Genomic DNA, 24,366 nt, shown 5'->3' with positions numbered 1-24,366 from the left:
ATATATATATATATATATATATATATATATATATATATATATATATATATATATATATATATATATATATATATATATATATATATATATATATATATATATATATATATATATATATATATATATATATAACAGTCCCCATGGCGCAGTGGATAGCGCGCTGGACTTCTAATCCAGAGGCCGCGGGTTCGAATCCCGCTGGGGATGAAACATTTGGTCGGTCTTGGAGAGGCGCCTCCTGTAGGCTTCCTCGTCCTTGACCTGACCCCGGGGCTCTTCATGGGTCACGGTGATTTTGGGAGCCGCCGTGGTACAGTGGAACCGCGCGCGCTTTGGGGGCCAAGTGGTCATCAGGCGCACGGGTTCGAATCCTGGCTACGGTCCGAGGGTAGGAAGGGCATCCACTCGGGGTAACGGTTCCCAAATGCCAAATCCAAAAGTCCTTCATCAGGAGGCACCGTCTCAGCCCTAACAGACTAGGGAAAACTAGACGTAAAAAAAAATATATATATATATATATATATATATATATATATATATATATATATATATATATATATATATATATATATATATATATATATATATATATATATAATCAATTTATTCATGTTTATGTCTGTTACATAGTTGTGCTGGGTTAATAATTATTCATGTGTGCAGATATCTAAACTCAGGAATCTGAGTGGTTGCCCTGCTGGCCCCATGAAAGCTGGTGCTTTACCAAATTTTTGTTGTTGTGACATTTACACTACTGTACTTTAAGTTAAGAATGGTAGTAATTTCCAAAATGTAATTTTTTTTTTTTGTTCTTTACTTACTTGTCAGGGACTGGCAGTTCTGCAAACAGCTGTTAGTGACAGCGTCCGCAGGACAACAGTGTAGGTGGTGTCCTCTGGAGGTTCTTCACCTGCATGGAACTAAGTCCACCTGTTGTAATACTTGAATGCGTAAGTGCTCATCTTGAAGATTTTAATTACTGCAGTGGTCACCATCTCAGACCTGACTGCCACAGGTACTTACTGTACACACTGCTATCTATAATCCAGTGCTTAGCAGTTTCTTAGTTATGGTTATCAACTATCTGGATAAATTTTACACAGCAACATTAAATTACAACATGTACACAACAGCAAACTTTGGAGGGGTTTTAAGCATTGCTACCATCAGTCCGACCTAGCTAACCAACCTAACAACCTACCCTAACCTAACTCTTCCTCAACAATGTAGAACATATATTTAACCTCAACAGTGAAGAACATGTTTAAAATGATTTTCTTTTTTCTAGAAGTTTGGATCCCAAAGGGTGAGCAGAAAAAATTTTTCTCCCATTATGCAACAAAGTCATTTAGGGAATTTGGTCATATTACTTAAAGCAATGTCTAAAACATTAGTTAACTAAATTCCATATGCAATTTACAGTTTGGTCAAGATAAAATAATAAGCAAATATGCTAGTGGGCTAATTTTTACTCCCACCAGTTTTCTAATGTGGATGAAACTGTTTATTTCTCGTATTTTTTGGCCTGTTTTGAATCAATATGGTTCTTGTTTTTATGGAAATCATTAGCCATTATTTTTTACTCCCTGGAATACTATGATGATTGGTGGCTGTGGGCACATAACAGTTTATAAACAATGTCTCATGGCATTCTTGGTGATAACACAAAGCCTTCCTGTGATTGGCTGCCTTGCGTGTTACATTGAATCAGTGACATATCGCCTCCGGCAGCCAATGAGCACTCTCAGATGCATCCTCTCCTCTGGGCAGCAATGACTGCTGCCACTGCTGCTGCTTGATCAAGGAGTGAGGATCCACACTTCCAGATTCTAACAATGCAACACCAGACATCTCTGTAAAGGATTGACATTGATGATTGACAAATTTAAAACCTTTTGAGTGAATGAAATGCAATAAAACTCAAGTGAAGACGTGATCATCTTTATATTTGACCTTATAACTCTCCTTAACAAATGTTCCTTTGTCAAAATCTTAAATTACTGAGACATGTGATGGGAATATAGAAAAATGGGTATGTAAAATATTCAGGAAGTAAAAAAACATGAAAGCACAAGATCTTCCCATTGAATTTATCTGAGTATGTTATGTTAACTTATGAAGTAATGTGCCTCCAGCCTGCCATTACCATTAACTTATGAAACTAATGTGCCACCAGCCTGCCATTATCATTACCTCAATATCTTGTCTAACTTTACCTATATTAACTTACACAAGTCTATTTGCCTTGGATTTTCAAGCTTGGAATCTGGAGCAACATTTCCTCCTATCCTCCAGACTGTGCTGGTGGTGCGCACTGGTGGCGGTGGTGGTGGTGTGCTGTGAGGGAAGAGAATGGTTTTAGACCAGTAATATATGGAAGAAAAACATGGGCACTAAACAGATGAGAGGATACTGGAAAGAAGAGGACAATGTTGATGTGGATAATGGGGCTAAAGTGAAAAGGAGGGCAGGAGTGGACTGCATTATGGAAGTGGTAAGGGAAAAAAAAAAATGGTTTGGATAGTAAGATTAGATCAGGGATCGATTAGAAAATGGAGAATACCAGTTGAGGGAAATGATCAAGAGAAATACTGAGATGAAGGGATAGAATTGCAAAGGGCAGAAATCACACGAAAATGCAAGGAACAAGAAATCACTGGAGGAGACTCGTACACGATGCCAACCCCTCACTCAGGAATACGGGCCATAGGAAAAGAAATCAACACCACTATCCACACCAGCGAGGAGAATTATAACTGGGCTTTCAGAACACTCAAACTTCTTGTAGAGAACAATGATCGGCGGTTTTGAAATTAGAGAGAAAAAAAAATCCTATTGTGAGAACAGAATTTTAGTTGCTCTTAAAACACTCCCATTTTTTTTTTTTTTTTTTACATGCAAGATAATGAAACAGTAGTTCTGTAAGACGTCAGTGGGAATTGCACTACAAGGAGCGAAATTTGACCGAGACTGGCAAGAGTAACAGCCATCACAAGCCTGCCTGACGGCGCCTCGCTCATGCAGCCGCCTCAACACCCAACACACTGGTGGTGGCGGTGGTGGTGGGGTGAGATCAGAGGTGGGAGTGTTATCTGTTCAAAAGGTGATGCAGCAGTAATAGATATATAATAGTAATAGTAGATATGTAGTGATAGTAGATATAATAATAGACATGTTGTAGTAGGTATACGAATGTAATAGAACTACTAGTAATAGTGACAGTAATAGTATTTAGTAGTAGCAGTAGTAGTGATGATGGAGATGAGGGAATAAGGTACTAGTAACTGGGGGAAAGTCTTATTTTTCGTACAGCTGGGGAAGTGGACGAATAATGGTGAGAATAAAGGGAGAACATTGAGAGGAGAAAAAGAGGGCAAAAGAAGACGGGAATCCTACGCCTGTAATATCGCAACAATATTCAGGCCAAGGGGACTATTTAGGATACACATTGAACGATCACTACAGTCCAGAAAACATCCTTTAAAAAATAAACAGGAGAGAGAGAGAGAGAGAGAGAGAGAGAGAGAGAGAGAGAGAGAGAGAGAGAGAGAGAGAGAGAGAGAGAGAGAGAGAGAGAGAGAGAGAGAGAATGGTAGTAAATTGAAAGGAGGAACGGATAATGGAGATGAGGAAATAAAAGAAAAGTTGACTCGAGGAAGGTAAATATTGATCTAAAAATGTAAAGTTGGGTGAAGAAATGGAGGGAATGGGAAAGACAGAAGGGATGAGCGAGTACTGTGGGGCAGTCGTGTGTAAACACTGCGAGATGGAGAACTGTAAAGGAAATGGAGGTGGGAAAGTTTAATAACCAAGAGCACTTACACAAGCACGAGACAGAGAGAAATGGAGAACGAGGGTCACTGGATCGCTCGAAAGAAAAGATTTTGAGGAACAAAGGAAAATAATCAGTTTGCATTATCTAACAAAACCTTAAAAAAAAAGGGTTCAAATTATGGATGTCTTGAACTATCTGCAGTAATAAAAAAAAAATAAATAAACGAAAATCCTACTAACCTAGTTCGGCCTTTCAAAATAAGCAGACTGCTTGTTAAGACCAGCTCTCCAGTTGTGAACACTATTAAGAATCCCAAAAAAATTCATGACAACCCTGTTAAGGATTCCTTGTTATAGCTATCGACTCTTGTAAGGACAACTGAAAAACCCAATAGTCACCATTACAGCATCTCAAAGGTACAAAGACTTTAAAATTACCACTACGATACGGGACAACATTTGAAAACATTAAAACCTTAATAACTTCCACTACTGATGCTTATTATAACCATCACTACTCTCATAAAAAAAGTTATTGAAAACCCCAATACCTAACATTATAGCACTTAAAGGATACATCAATACTTATACTTATATTGCAATGAAGCTAATAACATACTGTACACCATGTTACAGGTGCAGATTATCCCTTAAACTACCACTAACTCACAAATTCCACTACAACCAGTCAAGTGGGTACAAAATGCTCGTTAAACTACCATTACTCAAAATAACACCACTGAAAACCCTTATATACTTCCCCTGTACAGCCTGTTGAAGATCTAGACTGCTTGTTAAACAACCACTAATTCGCAAATTCCACTCCAACCAGTCAAAATGTGTAGCACGCTTGATAAACGCACATGTAAAACACACCACTGAAAACCCTGATAACTTCCACTGCACACCCTGTTTTAAGAACAGAACGCTTGATAAACTGCCGCTACTCGTAAAAACACCATAAATTTTCCCTATAGTTTGATAAAGGTGCCGAATTTTCGTTAGTGAAACTACCATTACAAACTTCAACACACTGAACACAACTTTCACCAGGGCTGTTACAACACATCTAGACAGCAATGAAACACGCACACACACACACGCACACCATCACCACCACGCACACCACACACGCCTTCACCACAGCTGCCATCACCACACTACCCACCATCAATGAAACCACCACACACACACATACTACCTTCACCACCACTGTCACCACCGCCACCACTCACATGCTTCCTTTACCGACACAACCACGCAGTCATCACAACCACCACCACATCCTAAATCACCAGTGCTAGTTTAAATGCTATGTAAAGCCACTAACTTCACCATCACATGCACAGCCAGACAGGCACAGACAGACGAGAGACAGACACGCTCAAGGACAAAAACAGAAACATTCAGACAAACAAACATTCTGATAGACAGACAGGGATAGACACAAAGAGAGAGACAGGAAGAACAAACGTAATCTTCGTAATCTTACCTCCGCCTGCTGGTCCTCGTCCACCGCCTTCCCTTGCTCTGATGAGAATGATGAACCTACCCAGTACCCACCCCTCCCCCACAGTTCACCTCTCCCTCTCCTCCTGGCCCTCCACCCCTTCCACTACCACCTCCTACTCGGATTATTATTGGTACATTACTACTGGTCTTTCCCTCCATCTTCTCCCCCCTTCCCCTCCTCCTCCTCCAACATACTTGTCTCTCTCTGTCTCCTTGCTCCGCTCCTCCTCCTCCTCCTCCATTAAACTACTACTCTTTTTCTTCCGTTTTTTTTTTCTTTCCCTCTACCACTCTGTCTCTCTCTTCCTACTATTCAGATTATTATTACTGCTTCTCTTTTCCTCTTCCCTACCCCACGCCCCTCTTTCCTACTCTCCCATCCCTCCCTCCTCCTATATACTTTTCCTTCCCTCTCCTCCTCTTTCTACTTTTACTATATTATTTAAAAATACCTATCTTTTCCTATTTTTTTTTCTGAAGGGTTCAAGCTTGAAAAATTTAGTTTTAAAAAAGAGATAGGAAGAAATTGGTTCTGAAACTGAATGGTAGATGAGTGGAACGGACTCAGTAATCAAGTTAATAATGCTAAGGCATTGGGAAGCTTTAAGAGAAGATTAGACGGATTTATGGATGGGGATGATAGGTGGAAACAGTTGGGTATATTTCATACAGGGACTGCCTGCCTAGTGTAGGCCTGATGGCTTCTTGCAGCTTCCCTTATTTGTTATGTTCTTCTTTTTTTGTCTCTATTCCTCCCCATCCCCCTCCTGCTACAGAGATTAATACTGTCAAACTATTACCCACCCCTCCTCCTCCTAAGTTTATTGTATTACCTCTCCGCTCCTCCTCCTCTTCTCCCATCACTTCTTCCTTTTATTAATGTCAAACAAATATTTTTCTTTTCTTACTTAATTTTTCCTATACCACATCCTTTCCTCCTGTTCTTCCTCCACCTCCACCTTCCGCTCCTGTTAATTAATGACAAACAACTATTTTTCTCTTTCCCCTTCGACATTTTTCCTCCTCTCTCCTCTCCCATCCTCTTCTCTCTTACGTTTCCTCCTCCCACCTTCTTCCATCACGTCCCTTCCCCCTCCTTTTCTTTCTCTTACGTTCCTTCATCCCATTTTCTTTCATCATATCCCTTGCTCCTCCTTTTATTACTACTAATCTACTGTTTCTCCTACTATCTCCTCGTTTAACGCACCTCTCTCTCTCTCTCTCTCTCTCTCTCTCTCTCTCTCTCTCTCTCTCTCTCTCTCTCTCTCTCCAGTCTTCTCCTTAACAAGTAATTCCCCTCCCCCACTTTTTTTTTTTTTTTTTTTTTTGTATTGCTGCGATGTCCTTTGCTGTCAGTTGCTGTCGTAACTTATTCTCTCCGCCATTAACCAGTTTATGTGCTCTTCACCTTGCACTGTCTCCTTGATGTAACTTGTAGCAAATGTATTTTATGGCAAAGATGATAATTATGTACAGAGAGAGAGAGAGAGAGAGAGAGAGAGAGAGAGAGAGAGAGAGAGAGAGAGAGAGAGAGAGAGAGAGAGAGAGAGAGAGAGAGAGAGAGAGAGAGACTTTCATTCCAGATCACATCTTGAAGATAAAGTTTTGTAAGAGGTCAGAGTCGAAATATTTTTTTTTAAGGGGTCAAGATCAAGTAATTTTCATAACCTCATAAGAACAACAACAAATGGCAAATGCTGAAGAAACTGTAAGATTAGCAGTGCAACGGTTGGTGGAAGAGTGTGGACCAGTTGGAATATTATCGAGTGGGCACAAAATTGAGAAAAACGTGAAATGGGGCAAAGCGTGAGGAGAGCGGAACAAGGATGATATGTGCCTTCCTTAACACAAGGGAATGGAGCGAAGGAAAATGGAGAATAACAAGGTAATCAAAGAGGGAAAGGAGTATGACGTGGTAGAGTGGCAGAAACAGGCTGGCTCAGTGATAGAGAGTGGCAGGAGGATGACTGGATAGGAACAGGGAGACAAAGAAAAAATTGGTGAAAAGAAGGGAGGAGTTGGACTACTAATAAAAATGAAGAATGGCAGACGTTCATGTGAAGTGGAGAAAGAGACTGAAAAGAAATGAGGACGCAACAGAAGACATTACGACAGAGAACATTACAGAAGCGTGGTGAAGTATGGTGGGTCACTGTGGTGTGTGTGGGAGTGGAGAAAGCAAGCAGTTATGAGGGCAACACAAAACTATATGAGGTAATGGTGAAGATGAGTGAAAAGATAAAGGTAAATGAACACTGGTTAATTATGCAGGCCGTTAATGAGCATACAGGGCTGAACACAGACCACCACTCCTGGGGAGGTCAGTGGGAGGAGGGGCTGCACCACCAATCACCACCACCACTCTCCTCGCTGCTCTGGTCATTGTGGGGACTTTTCTCCTACCACAGTAATATGAAGTGGCTTATTTAAGAAGGAGTCTCTTCTCAAGGCAAGGGCGAGATAATAGAAGAGAGACCAGCAGGTCACCACTCTGGCACCCACACCTCATCCCAGCCCCCACCACACCCCTCACAGCATCCACCTCTCAAGTACTCAGGAGAGGATGAAGTTATCACTTGGTAGTGAAGAAAACCCCAGACTGCAACAGCAGAGAGAAAAACACCAACACACCACCATGAGATTGTTGTCCCTCCCACCTGAGCAGGTCCCTGTAGCAGGAAGGGAGTGTACACTTGTCTTGTGCAGGATGAAGTGATGCAGCAGCCTTCAGGGGCTCACCACATTCCGAGGTGTCTTGCCACAGTGTATCTGCCACCACCGTCCCAACCACCTCAGTGTGACAAAGACAATGCTGGGCTTGCTGGCAGCCTTCATTCTTTTCTTCCCAGTAATCAGGCACCATTAAACACTCTATATCTTGCATGCATCAAAACTTGTTTGCAAATTTTAAGGATTTTTTTTCACATTTTAATTTTCATTGACTGTAAGAAAGTTGGGTATATTTACAAACTTATTTAAAATCACTGACTCAGAGCATATACGTAATGAAATATGTATACAAATAAAGTTTGACAAAACCAGAAGCAATTCAGCCCACTCACAACTCATACCAACACTGGTGCATTTGACTTACCATCACAATCAATTCCAGAATTGCCATCAGAATCAAAGAACAGTCATGTGGCAACACTTTCTAAAAAAAAAATATATATATATATATATATATATATATATATATATATATATATATATATATATATATATATATATATATATATATATATATATATATATATATATATATATATATATATATATATATATATATATATATATATATATATATATATATATATATATATATATATATATATATATATATATATATATATATATATATATATATATATATATATATATATTCACTTAAAAGTGCAGGTAAATGCATACAAACAATATCATTTACCCTGCAATGCATTGCAGATTGTTTACCAGTAAAACCACAAAAAATGATTATGTACTCACCCAAGTGATGAGTTGGTCGTGTGCCAAGTTAGCTGTCCCCCACAGGCACAACACACTCCCCACCACCACCACCACACATTGCCACAGATGACACTCCCACAGGCATGGGTGTAACCACACTTGTCCACAAGTCCACTTGTCCACACTACCTCAAAAGTGGACTTTCATGTGCTTGGTAATCTCAGACTTTGTCTTAAAACACTTGCCTACAGACATCACACTTGGAACTCGCTCAAGCCAGTGTGTCTGAAGGTGTGTTCATTGAGCCAAGAACCAGTAGTGAATCTTTTGCCACACTCTTCACACTCATACTTTCTTACACCACTGTGTGTCACGGTGTGTCTGGTCAGGTTAGACTTTCAGGGAAATTTCATTCCACACTGCAGACATTCATAGTTTTTAACACCACTGGATGTCATGTTGTGTGTGGTGAGGCAAGACTTACACGTAAATTTCTCTCCATGTTCTTGACATTTGTAACTTTTAACACTATAGTGTGTCTCTATGTTTGGTGAGGTCAGTCTTTTGGGTAAATTTTTCCCACACTAGACATTCATAGTTTCTCACCAGACACTTTGTGTCTGGTGAGATGAGGCTTTTGGGAAAATTCTCTGCATTCTAGACATTCATAATTTTTAATACCATTGTGTGTTAGGATGTGTTTGGTGAGGTTAGACTTGAGTAAATTTCCTTCCATATTTCAGACACTCATAATTTTTAACACCACTGTGTGTCAAGGTGTGTCTGGTTAAGTTAGACTTGTTGATAAATTTCTTTCCACATCCTGGACACTCATAATTTCCAACACTACCGTGTGTCAGGACGTGGTGCTTCAGACCAGTTCTAGACTCCATGGTTTTTTCACACTGCTGGCACTCAAACTTCCTCTCTGCTTTGTAGCTAGAGCTGCCTGCCTCCTGGTGATCCTTGGTCATCACACCTGCACCTCCCCACACCCAGGCAGACTGCTGCTGCTGCTGCCAGTCACTCACACTGCAGCCCAGCTTCACAGCTTCTACTACAGCACTACTTCCAGCAGCACATGCCATGGCCAGTCTTGCAGCACCCTTTGAGGAAGCTGCACAGAGGTAGCCTGGCTGGTTCTGAGCAGGGCATCCTGCCTGGACTCTGGCCTCTCCTGCAGAGCGAGGAAGAATGGTGGTCATGATAGGGCCGAGTGGAGTAGACGGATGATGTGAAGAGAATGGTAAATGCAAGAGTGATGTCAGTGGAACAAGGAGAAATGGTGGTCATGACAGGGCTGAACTGAGAGTAGTTATGAATGCATAAATTATAAGGCTGTCAACTCTCACTAAGACAAATGTAAGTAAAGCCCGGAATGATTTAACATATGTTAGTGAGACTCATGTTGCCTTAACATCTTCAGAGTTATGAGTGAATGGGTATCTACCAGACATTGTGACACCTAAACACCAAATTTACAGCTCATTTTCTCATTAATATATTGAGACACTTAAAATTTGACATTACATTAAACTATGACCATTTTACATTCACTAACAGAATATTATCCATATGATCTGTGGCATGTGTGTAAGTGCAGCCTGGAGGAGGAAAACACCAGGGAGTGTTTGAGTGTCCATCTGTCACCTTGGTGTATTTGTGACCAGCTTATGAGTGGAAGACATTATGTTGTGCATGAGTTTCCTGGTGATGAGTCACCTTCAAACATCACTGTCACTGCTGGAAGTTTGCCTACATTCAGCCTGTTCCTAAACTGGATGACTGCTCTAATCCCTCAAACCACCGTCCTATCGCCTGAATTTCTTGCCTTTCTAAATTTCTTGAACCCTATCCTTAACAGGAAGATTCTTAAATATCTATCACTTCACAACCTTCTATTGGATTGGCAGTATGGGTTCCATAACTGCCGCTCTACTGGTGATCTGGCTTTCCTTACTGAGTCTTGGTCATCCTCTTTTAAGGATTTGAGTGAAACTTTAACTGTTGCCTCAAACATATCAAAAGCTTTTGATTGAGTCTGGCAATGCAGCAGTGCAGCACTAATGCATCTAAATCTGTGTGTGTGTATCTGTGTGTGTCTGCGTGCATGTGTGCATGCGTGCGTGCGTGCGTGCGTGCGTGCGTGCGTGCGTGCGTGCATGCATGCATGCATGCATGCATGCACACACACACACACACACACATGCGTGTGTGTGTGTGTGTGTGTGTGTGTGTGTGAATTGAACTGAACTGAATTGAATTGAATTGAATTTATTGAGTAAGCTCAGACTTTATATAAAAGTATGGAGCACAGCTCTCAAGCAAAAGAATACAAACACTATAAATTATATACAGAATGTGCATAATATTACATAAAAAAATACATACAAATGAAATACACTGTAAGCAATGGCAAAAACTAATAAAACAAAATGTGTATACATATATAATGATACATACTATTATTAATTAAGAAATTAGAAAAACTATTGGGCTGTTTTGCACACTATTTACCTAAACATGTGTAGCACCATCCTCAAAAACAAAGATAATTTCTTCATCACACCTGAACTTGTATTTTGCATGAACAAAACATATTTGAATTATGTTGGCCTATTTATGTAATAATTTGCTATATACATATTATGTAACCTAACAATTTCCACATCCATATATTCAAAAAGAACATGAAAGTCTTCTCCTACTACCTCAGCATTACACTTGTTACATACCCTATCTTCTCTACTGATACCTTGATACCTACCAACATTTACAGGAAGTCCATTATTACAAGTTTTAAATTTAGTTACTAATAATCTGTCACCCTTTGTTAACTTTTCTAAATATTGTTCTCTGCCAAAATCTGTCTTAAACACCCTATAATTACTTCTTAATGATTTTGTTTCAAAATTATGATGCCAAGTTACAAGCCACTGATCTTTCAATCTCTGTTCCACAGCTTTCTTCACCCATCTTGAATTAGGAACATCTTGCAACAACCACATACCAAACATTCCACAGTCATTACAAATATTCTTTATACAAGCTAACTATGGAGAAGTATAAAGCCCTAAGCTATCCAGCTGCAATAGAAATTGGTACATTACATAACACAATTTAGTATTTTTACCTGAAATTAGCCTAGACCAATAACCTATCATTTTTTTCTTTATATAAATATCAAGTGGAAAAACACCCAGTTCACCATACACCATGTCATTACAAGTATTCTTATGAACACCCAAAACCTGTTTTAGAAATTTCATGTACATATACTCTAACTCCCTAGCAATATGGTAACCCCAAATTTCAGATGCATAAGTCAATATAGGTAACACCGTGGCGGTAGATAATTCGAGTTGTATATCCACTGGCAAGTCAAACTTCCTACACTTACTTATTAATGAGTACATTGCTCTTGTGGCCGTCTCTTTTAGCTCCAGCTCACCTTTGTGAAACCTCCAATTATAATTTAATAACACTCCAATATACTTATACTCTGTCACTACTTCAATGTTTTTACCACCAAATTCAAATTCATAGATAAATTTTGTCTTCCCCTACTTTTGTTTTGTTACAATTTAGCTTCAATTTCCATTCATCACAATATAAATTCAGAGCAACCAGTGCCTGCTTCATTCCATCCTCACTGTCACACAAAATAACTGTATCATCTGCATACATAATAACAAATAGTTTAAGGTACATGTTTAAGAAATCATCACTAAAATATACATAACTGCAATTATATTCAATTAATTTACTTTCAATATCATTCAAATAAAAAGCAAAAAGCACCGGTGATAAATTTTCCTCCTGTCTTACCCCTACATTGCAAACAAAGGTGTCTGAAATCTCCTGGTTAAGCATGACACATGATCTAATATTATTATACATATTTTTTATTACATTTAGAATTTTCCCTTGCACCTTTTCCTTCACAAGCTTACACCATAAACCTTCACGCCATACCATATCAAAGGCTTTCTTGTGATCAACAAATAAACAAAATAGCTTTCTCTTCTTCCAGTTAAATAAATCAATTACACATTTCAACAAAAATATATGATCCAGAGTGGAATATCCATGTCTAAAGCCCGCTCGTGTTTCATTAATGATAGATAAGGTGTTTGAATAATCATAAGTCTTTCATTAAGTATGGAGGTGAAGAGCTTCCCCATGCAGCTAAGTAAGGTGATGCCCCTGTAATTACTAACATCCTGGATGTCTCCCTTGTTTTTATAGAGTGGCACTATTGTACCCTGTTTACAACAGGAAGTGTACTTTGTATCTTACATTTAATTCTTGCATGTAGTCCACAGTGTACATCAGTGTGTGTGTATTAACCTAGCTGTATTGTACAGGGCACGAGCCAAAGCCCATTTTGTCCTGTCTCCATAACCATATTTATCTGGTTTGTCTTTAAACACTGTTAACCACAACTACTTTTTCCTTCAAATCATTCCAGATTTCAATAGTTCTATATGGGAAGCTGTATTTCTTGACGTTGCTTGAACATACACTCCTTTATTTTCTTCCCATGCCTCCTTGTCTGTCTCTCTCCCTGCTCCATCTGTGGTACCAAGTCATTTCTGTCTGTTCTTTCTGTATTGTTTACTATTACTAATTTGTACATTGTTATCAGGTCTCCTCTTTCTCTTCTCCCTTGTAGTGTTCGTAATCCCATCTCTTCAAGTCTTTCTTCATAGCTTAAGTCTTTTAATTCTGGTACCATCTTTGTTGCTATCCTCTGTATTCTTTCCAGTCTCCGTATGTCTTTTTTCTACATGGAGCTCAAACTACTGCTGCATGTTCAATTTAGGATGTATCATGCTTATTATAACTTGCTTCATAATTTCTTTATCTAAATAGTTAAACACCACCCTAATGTCTACCAACAAGATGTATATAGAGCTAAATATTCTGATTATGTGCCTTTCAGGTGATAGTGTGTCCTGAATCATTACTCAAAAATCTTTTTCCTCATTACTTTTTGTTATTATTTCTTCTCCCATTTTGTAATTCCATGAAGGTCTCTTTTTACTTTTCCTATTTCCATCATGTGGCATTTTCTGGCATTAAATTCTAGTTTCCATCTTTGGCTCCATGCATGTATCTTGCCAATATTCTTTTGTAATTCCTTGCTGTCAGTTTCATTCTTTATTTTCATTATTTTTGCATCATCAGCAAAAAGATTTATATAACTATATAGATGCCCTGTCATATCATCTACATATATCTGAAACATAATAGGTGCCAACAAAGACCCTTGCGGTACCCCACTTGTCACTTTCTGCTAACTTGAATTAGCATCTCTAATTACTGTTGTCACTTCCCTCCCTTGTAAATAATCCTCCATCCATCTCAATGTTGCTCCCTTTAGTCCTTCTCCATTCTCTAGCTTCCACATAAGACTCTTAAGGGGAACTTTATCAGATGCTTTTTAGAGATCCTGGTGTACCGGATCAACCCATCTCTCACTTCCCTCCCTTGTAAATAGTCCTCCATCCATTTCAATGTTGCTCCCTTTAGCCCTCCTCCATTCTCTGGCTTCCACATACGACTTTTGTGGGGAGCTTTATCGGATGCTTTTTTGAGATTCTGGTATACCACATCAACCCATCCGTCCCTCTCTTGCACTCCATCTATTACTCTCATGTAGAAGCTCAGTAGATTTGTGACACTGGATCTTCCTTTCCTGAATCCAAATTGCTTTTCTGTAATAATCTTTTCATCTTCTCAATACTGCACCAATCTGTTTTTAATTACTATTTCACAAAGCTTGCTTCCAATACTTGTTATAGTGACACTGATCCATAATTTAATGTTTCCATTTTATTTCTCCCTTTGTGTATTGGCACTACATTAGCTCTTTTCCATTGCCTTGGTTCCTGAGGCATTACTAGTGTTGTGATTAACAAGTAGTTTATCCACATGAAGATTTGTATGTTGAGGTATAAGAACTGGACATGGAGATGAGTACAGCAAATGTTGGAGTTGCAAGAGATGTGCGTTCTGGAAGGTTCCTTGCAACTCGTTTTGCTCAAAACTCATCATAATTTTTTGGCAACATTAAAAAAATTGCATATTCCACAATGTAACGCCACACCAGATCTTGTCGTACTGCTGGCGGAGGTAGAAGGGAGTGGGCCAATATTCTTCACTGAGATATGCAATGTGTCACAGTTAAGACAGATGTGTATCACAACTTTGAACACTTTTCATAATACATTTATCAGAAGTCTGTCATAAGTGTCTTGCCAGATGTAGCGCTTACTTATTTTAAAATACTACATGACAAAATATAAGGTGTTATTTGCAACATTTTATATCGTATTTGATGGCTCATAAGACGCACCTTTTCTCCCCCCCCCCTAAAAAAAAAAGTGTCATGAAATGAGCCTGCGTCCTATGAGGCCAAGGTTCAGCATTGAGGCAGTGGTTGGTGGTAAGACTATGGCAGCAGAGGCTCTGAAATCAAACCCCAGAAATCTTCGCACATGTAAACAAAGTGATGATTTATACTACACCACAAAACAAGTCTTCCTTTCAAGGTAACAATATATATTAGGTCATACTTACCGGTAATTCACACAGAATGACGCCAGTCAGGAAGGATTTGCCCAAGTGACCATGCACACGCATTGCATGTACCAAAACAAACACGTGGTCGGTTACGCGCCTAACCCGGTGACACGGGCAAGCTTCACTGCGTTCTTAATACTGTGATGCCGTTACTCCTTGAGGTAAGACGCACTTTCATACAATTAAAATTACACCTATCTTTTGACATTCTTATGAACAAACTTTATTAACCCCGTAGTCTCTCACAGTCGCTGCCGACGCCATATGCCAGGTACATGTTTACACCTCACAAGAGGATTAGTAAGTAGGCTACTAGCAAATATTGAAGTTTTTAGATGCAAAATATTGGGATCTAATAATGATCTAAATGCATGTGAGAGTCTTCAAATGTCAGGTGAAATACTGCACTTCATATTCAGAGCTTAAGTCCGCTCATTTATTTATTTATTTTTATTTATTTATTTATTAATATTTATTTATTTATTTATTTACTTTTTTTTATTTCAATGTCTGGCAAAACTGGGTGCGTCTTATGAGCCCATGCGTCTTATGAGCCATCAAATACGATGTTTTACAAATAATTCCTGTGCTTATGTGTGTTTGGAGAAAAGGTACAGTGGATAAAACAGTGATTCATTCATTGAAATGTTATGTTAAGTGCAATTCCATTAAAGCGCCTCATTGTAAACAATCATCTGAGTTGTTTTACAATGGTGAGAAATAAAATGCAATGAAAACCTGCAAAATAGGATTTTTTTTCTTTCCCAGAATGTAAGACTATACTAATTAGTAATACTATCCCCCCCATATCTCATTAGCACTGAGGCACAGCAGGTGCACAACACAATGAAGTGCATCAGAAAAATATCTCAAAGTTTATATTGAATAATGAAAAATAAGAGAAAAAAATCACTGAATCTTTTACAAAACTGACAAGACTACTCTTCCTACATGACCTGTGGTGAAGGCTGGAACTTTGCACTCCCTCAGCCCTCTCTCTCCACACCTGCTCCCACAAGCTTTACTGGACGCATACACGGTCCCTCTTTTCTTTTTTAACAGTATAAGGAGCATTTGTATGTACTCAAAAGTTGTTCTGATGATGATGTTCTGCATCACTTGAAACACTCAGAACATTTATTTTTGGATAGATTATTCCTTCCTCGGGGACGATGTTGTTGTGTTCTGGCCACCTTGGCTGCCATAAAACAACTAATTTGGTCCATAGTGCCAATCTTAAACTTACGGTTGGCAAAGGGAACAACACTGAGCACAATTTCATTCTGCAAGTAAGCTGCTTGTATCTCTGAATGCTTGTAACTCAGACACCCACTGTATACTATACATAACACGTATGTATTTGTTTTTACTACTTGTGATGCCAATGGTAGGAATGCGTGACCCATACGCAACTCAAAGAAATAATGCGTGAAAGTCAGGAAGGTAAGAATTTATGACTCAGCGTGAGACTCCAGGATCACAAAAGTCAGATACAGTGACTCTCCTCTCATGGAGGTACTGCAGGTTGTCTCTGGCTTGCCTCACACCCCCACTTCACTTAGCACCTCATCCACCTCCCACCCTCACAACCTTGCCTCTGTGTCTTCCGTCTGCCAGCCTGCCTTCTCTTCTCCAGTATTTGTTTTCAGTATAGCATTACAGCTCTCTTTCAGTTTCATCTACTGTCATCCTGATCATATTTATGCTTTCTTCCCTAACACTGCTCAGCTCTTTCATTCTTTTTATTACACACCTCCCACTCTGGATGCACATCACTCAAGCATGCTACCTGGGCTCTCTCTCTCTCTCTCTCTCTCTCTCTCTCTCTCTCTCTCTCTCTCTCTCTCTCTCTCTCTCTCTCTCTCTCTCTCTCTCTCTCTCTCTCTCTCTCTCTCTCAGACAATAGGATTCAGTAAGTCTGTAGCAATACCTGTGATGTTTGCAACTGCACTTGTGACATAGTGAAATTTGTCTGCTGTCAAGATCTTCATGAAAGCAGAGACTAATGGGGACACCATTAAGGGAGTGAAGAGCTCCGCAGCAAGGTGTTGTCTGACACAACAAAGATGGGCATATTCATTAATGGCAAATCTCAACCCCCAGGAAGCAACTGTTGAAGATAAATTGATCCTTCTATGCACGATTAGTGAGAACAGAGCAAGGCCAGGCGATGTAGTGGGGAAGCACAGGCACAGCTGAACCCAACATCAGTCCGCCTGTGAATCTGTAACGATTATGATCGACGTGTGACAAGTGGAATCGCAGTGTGAAAAAAAGAAAAGAAAACATACCTTATTCATCCCAAAAATTACTGTGGTACAAACATAAGGCTTCTAGATTCCTAATGGCTGCAAATGACTACAATTAAATCAGATTAAATCGGACTTGGAGATAATTGAAAAAAAATTGAAAAAGAAATGCATTGAAACCTTCTGTTCCTCAAACCAAAGTGTATGAAATTCAGCAAAAAAACTGATTCCCACACTAAATCAGAAGGTACACTCCATGCCCCAGTCTGCCCGCCAACCAAACTGATGGAGACTTGCAAGAGTCAACCCAAAAGGAAGCTACTAATTAATGCAGTGTGTTCCCTGAGGTCTTAAGGGGAGGAGACGCCTTAAAAAATTACGTTTTTCGACCCGGAGGTTAAAAATTGAGTTATTAACATCATAGTCACCCTTAACATGCCTGGCGTTTTCTGTGAAAACCACAAGTTGATACCATTATTCCTTTTATTTAAAAAAATCACCTTTATTTACCATTATTAAAGGGCTTTAAATGTCCCGCGCGCCACGTGCTTGCCACGTGCTCGGTCACCTGGCTTACAAATTCGTAAATTTATTTATTTATTTATTTATTTATTTATTATTATTTTTTTTAATATATGTGGAGGTTCAGTTAGCAACACCACTGATGAGCCACGAGGGACCCAAAGGAAGGCTGGCCACTGCGGTCAGTTCTGCCAGAGGTCAGAATGTGTTTATGCTCTGCTATCCAAGGCTACTTCATTTTCATTTGTATTTGGAAGCATGCCTCGTTATAATAAAGCAAAGCGTGCACGGATAGATGCGCCAAACAAGATGACGGAAAAGAATAATAATCAAGAGGAGTTGCGTTGTGGCAACAGGTCGCCACCACACGCTGCCTTTGTTTCACCACCACCACCACCATAACATTCTCATCTATGGGCTAAATGCAGCAAAACTAAGTATGTTGGGACCAAAAGAGTCAAATCTGTTGCCGCTGTGACCGTATTACATCTCAACTTCGGGTACTTGAATCCAAGTTTACTAACTCATAGTGGGTTGGTGCCTCACAGAACACACCCTGGGTGAGGCATTCAAGAAAGCAGAACAACAACTCCTGTACAGAAGAGGACTGAAAAGAAGCCCCATTCAAGAGAAGGAAGTGAAGACTACCAGCCAGGCAGCTGCTAATGATCCTGGCGACAAAGAGGAGCGTGGCGCCCTCTGATAAACTCACCTGCGAGTGACTAATATCCTGTCATGCAGGAGGGGACCAGGTGCCAGTTAGCCCTCAATATGATCATAAACGATGGTTTCCTTTTGGTTATATAATTATTATCCTAATGCATGTAAAATTTTACCAGAAAAACCCAACATATGGAATTACACACACTTCTCAGAAGAAAACGGCTCGTATCTCAAAACTTAAGTTTTTCATACATGAAGTGTTTCTCCCTCGTTGTCCTACAAGATAATGGAAATGTAAAGGTATTGCTGGAAAGAGGAAACAACGGGATATTTTTCCCCAAAGAGATTTTCAAAGAAGGCTCGTCATACTGTGCTAGGTTTTTTTTTTTTTTTGTCAAAAAAAAAAATGAAAAAGTTTGAAGAAAAAAATCTTAGTTTTTATTTCAGAACGAAATGTCTAATAAAAATCTATCTTTGGGGAAGTGAAGATACATGTATGTATATTATCGACACTAAATTTTATAGGAATTGGTTGAAAAACAAGTGAGAAGAAATTATATCGGTCACTTTTTTTTTTTTTTTTGTAAAAAAAAAAAAAAAACTAAAAAAACTAATCGGCGAATTTCAGCGAAAATTGGGAATTTGCTTTTGTAGGTACTAAGGTACACACACACACACACACACACACACACACACACACACACACCAAAATCATGAAGATCAGACAAATATGAACGTCAGCTCTAAGAGTAAGAGGCGTCCACTCCCCTTAACTCGGCAGTCCGCTACACTCCACATGCAAGGCTTACCCTCCCGTCCTGCAGAAACACCCAGCACTGGAAGCCATAGCGACTGTCTCCACTACCATCGATTCACTGCACCACATGTACAGTACACGGATGGGTCTGTGCAGGCAGACGGGATGGCAGGATGTGCAATCTTTTCTCCTGACACGGAACCACCAGAAGCGTGCTGGATTGGCCATCGGCTGCCGCCTCACTCCAGCTCCACATTGTGCAAGCTGCGTGATGTCTTGGATGCTGTGAGTCTCCTCTGTCAGAGAAACCTTAGCGGTGTTGTCATGTGCGACTCACAGGCAGCTCTTTTTATGACTTAAGAACATAAGAAGAAAAGAAATATGGGAAGCTGCAAGAAGCCACCTGGCTTACACGTGGCAGTCCCGGTATGAAATATACCTACCTATTTCCACCTATCATCCCCATCCATCAACCCGTCTAATCTTCTCTTAAAGCTCCCTAATGTCTTAGCACTAACAGCATGATTGCTGAGTCCGTTCCACTCATCTACCACTCTATTTGAGAACACCTACACTATATAGGCACACGACATTGCAACACCATTCACAGACAGCACAAATATCCAATACGTAGACGACATCACACATATCATCACATATGCAGGTAAATCATAAAACATCTTCGCAAACAGAATATAAAGAGAAATGAAAAAAAAACATCAACAACCACGAAAACAAATGAAAAATCAAAACAAACACACAAAAATTCACATTACTGCCTATAACAATGAAAAAGATGAGACCAGTCACCATAGACGGGAACAACATACCATACGCAAAAGACGCTGAAATATTGGGGCTTAAGCTGGGCACACACGGATACTCAAAACACATAAAGGACATCACTAAATGCACTAAACACTAACATCAAACTACACCTTGTAAAAGCGTGCGTACTACCATTACCTACCTACCCAGCACATGCTCTAAACGCAATCTCTACATCACATTCACTATCGTTACAACGACAACAGAACAAAGCACTACGCTTCGTTTATAATGAAAAATACACATACACCAAAAATTCCAAAGAACTGCACGCACTCGCAAAACTAGACCCAGTCATTAAAACACTATACGCAAGAGGAAACCAAATCAAACACAAACTAATACACACACTCACTCAAGGCCTTCACGTACACAAGCACAAGACACGAGCACGAACAGGGAAGGCAACACGCCTGGTTCAAGACACCAGTCAACACTATATCAAAGGCATCACCGAGATCATTATACACATAAACCTTTCAAAACTGATACTATTCATACACTCACATGAGTATCAGACATTGCTCATACATTTTATTTATTTATGAATTAACTCAATTTGTAACGGTGTCACATAATTAATGATAATAAGTATTGTATTTATAATGCCTTGCCTGATTAGCAATATAAGTGTATGTATACATATATGCATAAGTGTAGCTAGTTGCTGTTGGCGGATAAGGGTGGGGCCGACATGATCACGCCACCCTACGTCACACACACACACACGCACACACACACCATAGAACTTTCCATACTCCTTTTATTGCCATGGATAAGTAATCAGTAGCACCTACATCATAGTATCTAAGTATTCTCCATAATTAATCTCTCCCTAATGCATTTTGGCATGTATTACTCTTAGCTATAAGTAGCTTTTCCCTTGCCTTATTTATGTAATTAGAGAGTAATAATTATGAATATATTCATGTACTGTGAGTGCGGTCAACCCGCCCCCTATTTCTAGTGTCAACCCTTTTTGAAGGCGCTAAGCGTCCCTTGTGCCGGCTCCGGCAGTCTCTTGCCAGGGTGTAACGCTGCACCACGCAGAGGACATCCGTTGTCCCGTAGCGCCACACCCTTCTCCACAACTCTGTACATGTATCTAAATATACATATTTTTATACGTTCACCTTTGACATTCACCTGAAAACCACAGAAACTCACCACGAGTGACTTTACCTATTATACAAAGGTAAGAAACTAATGAACAGTGTCCAGCGGCAATTGATAATTAAAACCACTCTGGAACAAGTTAAAGACACAAACGCCACTCAATTAATTCACGCTAACTCTCAAAACTTATATCAAAATATATATTATCATTCAACATTGACGGTTATTCCGTCATTTTTCGCTCTACGACTTTCCTTCACATTTTCACCCAACCTTAATCTTGTACTCTTTACCGTCTTTTCTCACCCTCACTGTCTATTCCCCCCACAACACCAACACTAACAAAAAAGTTGTATATAGCAAACATCCGCCAAATTGTGGGTGACAGAGTGGCACAGGGGACAGGAGGTGTAGTGAGGCTTGTCTGTCAAACCCACAACTTGCCACAGCGGTCGGTGGCCAAGTCTCAGCAACGCCGACGCCACATTGTGTTTTGGGACCCACAGCTAGGCCCCGAAGGCGGTACTTGAAGCGACAGTGACGCAATGCATCAGGTTACTATTACCATCTTCAGGAGGATCAAATTGATGCCTTCGTCAGAAACATAGCCAAGTTATTTTTCCCCTCCGTTGCTGCTGTTACCATTAGTATTGTCATAGTCCTGTGAAATGACGAAATATAAATGCAAAAACTTGTAGAAAGCTGAAGGTTGGAGAGCTTTATAAATAATATGTAAAGAAAAAAAAAACATTAAAAGTAACATTCTTGCTTTTTCCCTCGGACGTTCAGTTGGTTTAGTGGTGGGTAGCCTGATACTTCCTTCACTTGCACCTGAATTACTGGGGTTCTCAGGGGTAATAACTTGAGGTATCACGATGAACTTCCTGTAATTCATAGCCAGTGTTGTGCTGCTTATCCTCAATGTGTTTATCAGTGTCTTCAGTCTCACTGTTATCCTTACCGACAACGGGTATTTCTGCGTCACCCACTAACACCTCCCCCCCTCTCTCTCCCACGTGTCAGTCACCTCATAGACCAAAATATTCCCGAAAACATAAGTACTCACAAAATTAACAAGGTTCTAGTTGAAGTTATGAGAGTTTTTACGTGTGCTCTTACGGTTCTAGTGACAGATTAATAAGTTTGTACACTATTAACAGGAGAAACATTCTTGGGAACCGGGCTAATTACCTCCTTGGATTTGAAAATAGTCGTGGTGAGACAGCAAAGCGTTTCAGAATAGCTGTGTCTCCTAGACTCGGCACCAATTCCTCGGTAGAAGAACAAGGCGTTAACAAAAGACTAGAAAATCTTAAGTCAAAACACTCAACATCCCATTGACCTTCCAGTTAGATTGTACGAGAAATTCCACCCAGCAGAACTTGTCATCCCCCTCTCCTCCATCATTAGCGTGTCCCTCAGACAAAGAAAATGTCACTGTGTGGAAGACACCTTATTGTAAGTCTGCCCCATCCCTAAGACCAGGAATCTGACCACTCTGGATCAGCCTCGGCTCACAGCTATCACTCATGCCCAGCCACCCCCATACTGGGAACCGCCTTGTCGTGGTCGGGGAGGGGGGTGATTGCGTGTCCCTATGAGCTGACGAGCAAAGCTAGAGGGGGCCTCGGCCCCTGCTCTGTCCTACTTAAGGGGTGAGGGCCACCCATGCTAGCAAGGTCGCCACTGAGGAACCAGACTAAGTGGTTCTCGGAGTTGGGCTGCCAGTACGGGTCAATGGTGCCGCTGTAGCAGTCCACCAGCCAGAGAGGCCACCTTTTGAGGTCGTCCTGTGTTGGATGGTTGGGTGTCTGGGCTGGGATGCGTTGCTCGGGGTAGGTCTTAGCTCTGTCGTGGACAAACTTTTGAGTCATGAGGGGCCACTTTTTCAAATGAGTGGCCCCCATGGGGACGAGGTGCCCGTTCGCGGCTGCCAGCGCTCGCTCCCCTCGTAGTCCCAGTAGATGGTTTTCCTTGGCCTCTGGAGCCATTTCATTTTTGTAATATTCTTATGGGTACAGTTAAAAGTTCATCTGTTCCACGAGGGGCGACCTCGAGACGTGTTCCCTGGACACGAGGTAACCATGCGTGAGTGAGACGCGTGCATGTGACCGTCCGGAGACAGGCCAGTGCAGTCTTTTGTTTTTAGTATCAGTATTTTAATTTTTAACCTGCCATCTTTGCTGCTTGGAACGTTTTGCAACAGCGCCATATGATCACGATGTTGCGGCGCGATAAATAAAAAATCAATCAACTAGTCATCCCCAGCCTCATCTGTGAAGGCCCTGTGTTCAAGAGGGCTCATGATGTCGTAACCTCCCATCTAGACCCACAGCAGTTTGGCAGCGTCAGATCCTCCTCTATCGCTCACTGCCCGATCGGCTGACTGGACTGTGTTTACCAACTGATCAGAGGAAGGAAGATGCGGGTGACTCTCTCCTTCGCTGACTTCACAAAAACCTTTGGTCTTAATTGTTAGCCATACATTCACTCTACAGCAAGCAATCAACACAGGCGGGTAACCTCCTCTCACTTCCCGGCTATCGGACTTCCTTAGTGACAGCCACCAAATTGTGCGCTATCGCTCTGTCTTATCACCCTGCTTGTCCTGACACGTGGTGTTCCCCAGGCTACCAAAGTGGGCCCTCTCTGTTTCCTCATCCTGATTCATGACGCTCTTAGGAACACAGGTCACAAATGGAAGTACGTGGATGACTCCACACCTCACTCTAGAACTAACTGTCCTTGACGACTTCCTTCACTGGGCAGGAGAGAGTGATGTCACACTCAACCCCACTAATATGACCTTGTAGTCTGGCAGGAATGGCAACTCGTGATCTGCCACCGTGTGTGTGTGTGTGTGTGTGTGTGTGTGTGTGTGTGTTGTGAAGCAGTAAATGTGCCCCCTTG

The 24,366-nt window shown here is 40.5% G+C and overlaps 2 protein-coding genes and 1 non-coding gene across 11 annotated transcripts in view; 2 read left to right on the top strand and 1 right to left on the bottom strand.

The window, feature by feature from the left end:
• The window catches only part of LOC135096695 (uncharacterized), a 37,321-nt gene extending 35,388 nt beyond the window's left edge, over positions 1 to 1,933 (top strand). For all 9 annotated transcript variants that reach the window (XM_063998434.1, XM_063998433.1, XM_063998426.1 and 6 more), the window contains one exon: positions 829 to 1,933. The gene's annotated coding sequence lies outside the window, so the exon portion shown is untranslated. The remainder of the gene's footprint in view (positions 1 to 828) is intronic.
• Positions 1 to 24,366, bottom strand: part of LOC135096697 (zinc finger protein GFI1 homolog pag-3-like) — a 28,584-nt gene that overhangs the window by 3,258 nt on the left and 960 nt on the right. The window contains exons 2-6 of the mRNA XM_063998435.1: positions 8,773 to 9,910; positions 8,381 to 8,440; positions 7,944 to 8,228; positions 2,231 to 2,337; positions 822 to 1,853 (exon numbers count right to left, since the gene is read on the bottom strand). Of these exons, the coding sequence (XP_063854505.1) occupies positions 9,444 to 9,821 (378 nt within the window). The 5' untranslated portion in view covers positions 9,822 to 9,910 and the 3' untranslated portion in view covers positions 822 to 1,853; positions 2,231 to 2,337; positions 7,944 to 8,228; positions 8,381 to 8,440; positions 8,773 to 9,443. The remainder of the gene's footprint in view (positions 1 to 821; positions 1,854 to 2,230; positions 2,338 to 7,943; positions 8,229 to 8,380; positions 8,441 to 8,772; positions 9,911 to 24,366) is intronic.
• On the top strand, positions 135 to 207 carry Trnar-ucu (transfer RNA arginine (anticodon UCU)). Its single transcript has one exon. It is a non-coding gene; the product is annotated as a tRNA-Arg (tRNA).

The sequence above is a fragment of the Scylla paramamosain genome, unplaced genomic scaffold (assembly GCF_035594125.1).
Source record: "Scylla paramamosain isolate STU-SP2022 unplaced genomic scaffold, ASM3559412v1 Contig6, whole genome shotgun sequence".
NCBI lineage: Eukaryota > Metazoa > Arthropoda > Malacostraca > Decapoda > Portunidae > Scylla > Scylla paramamosain.
Note: the sequence above shows the minus strand (reverse complement) of the source record. Positions and strands in the feature narration are given on the sequence as shown.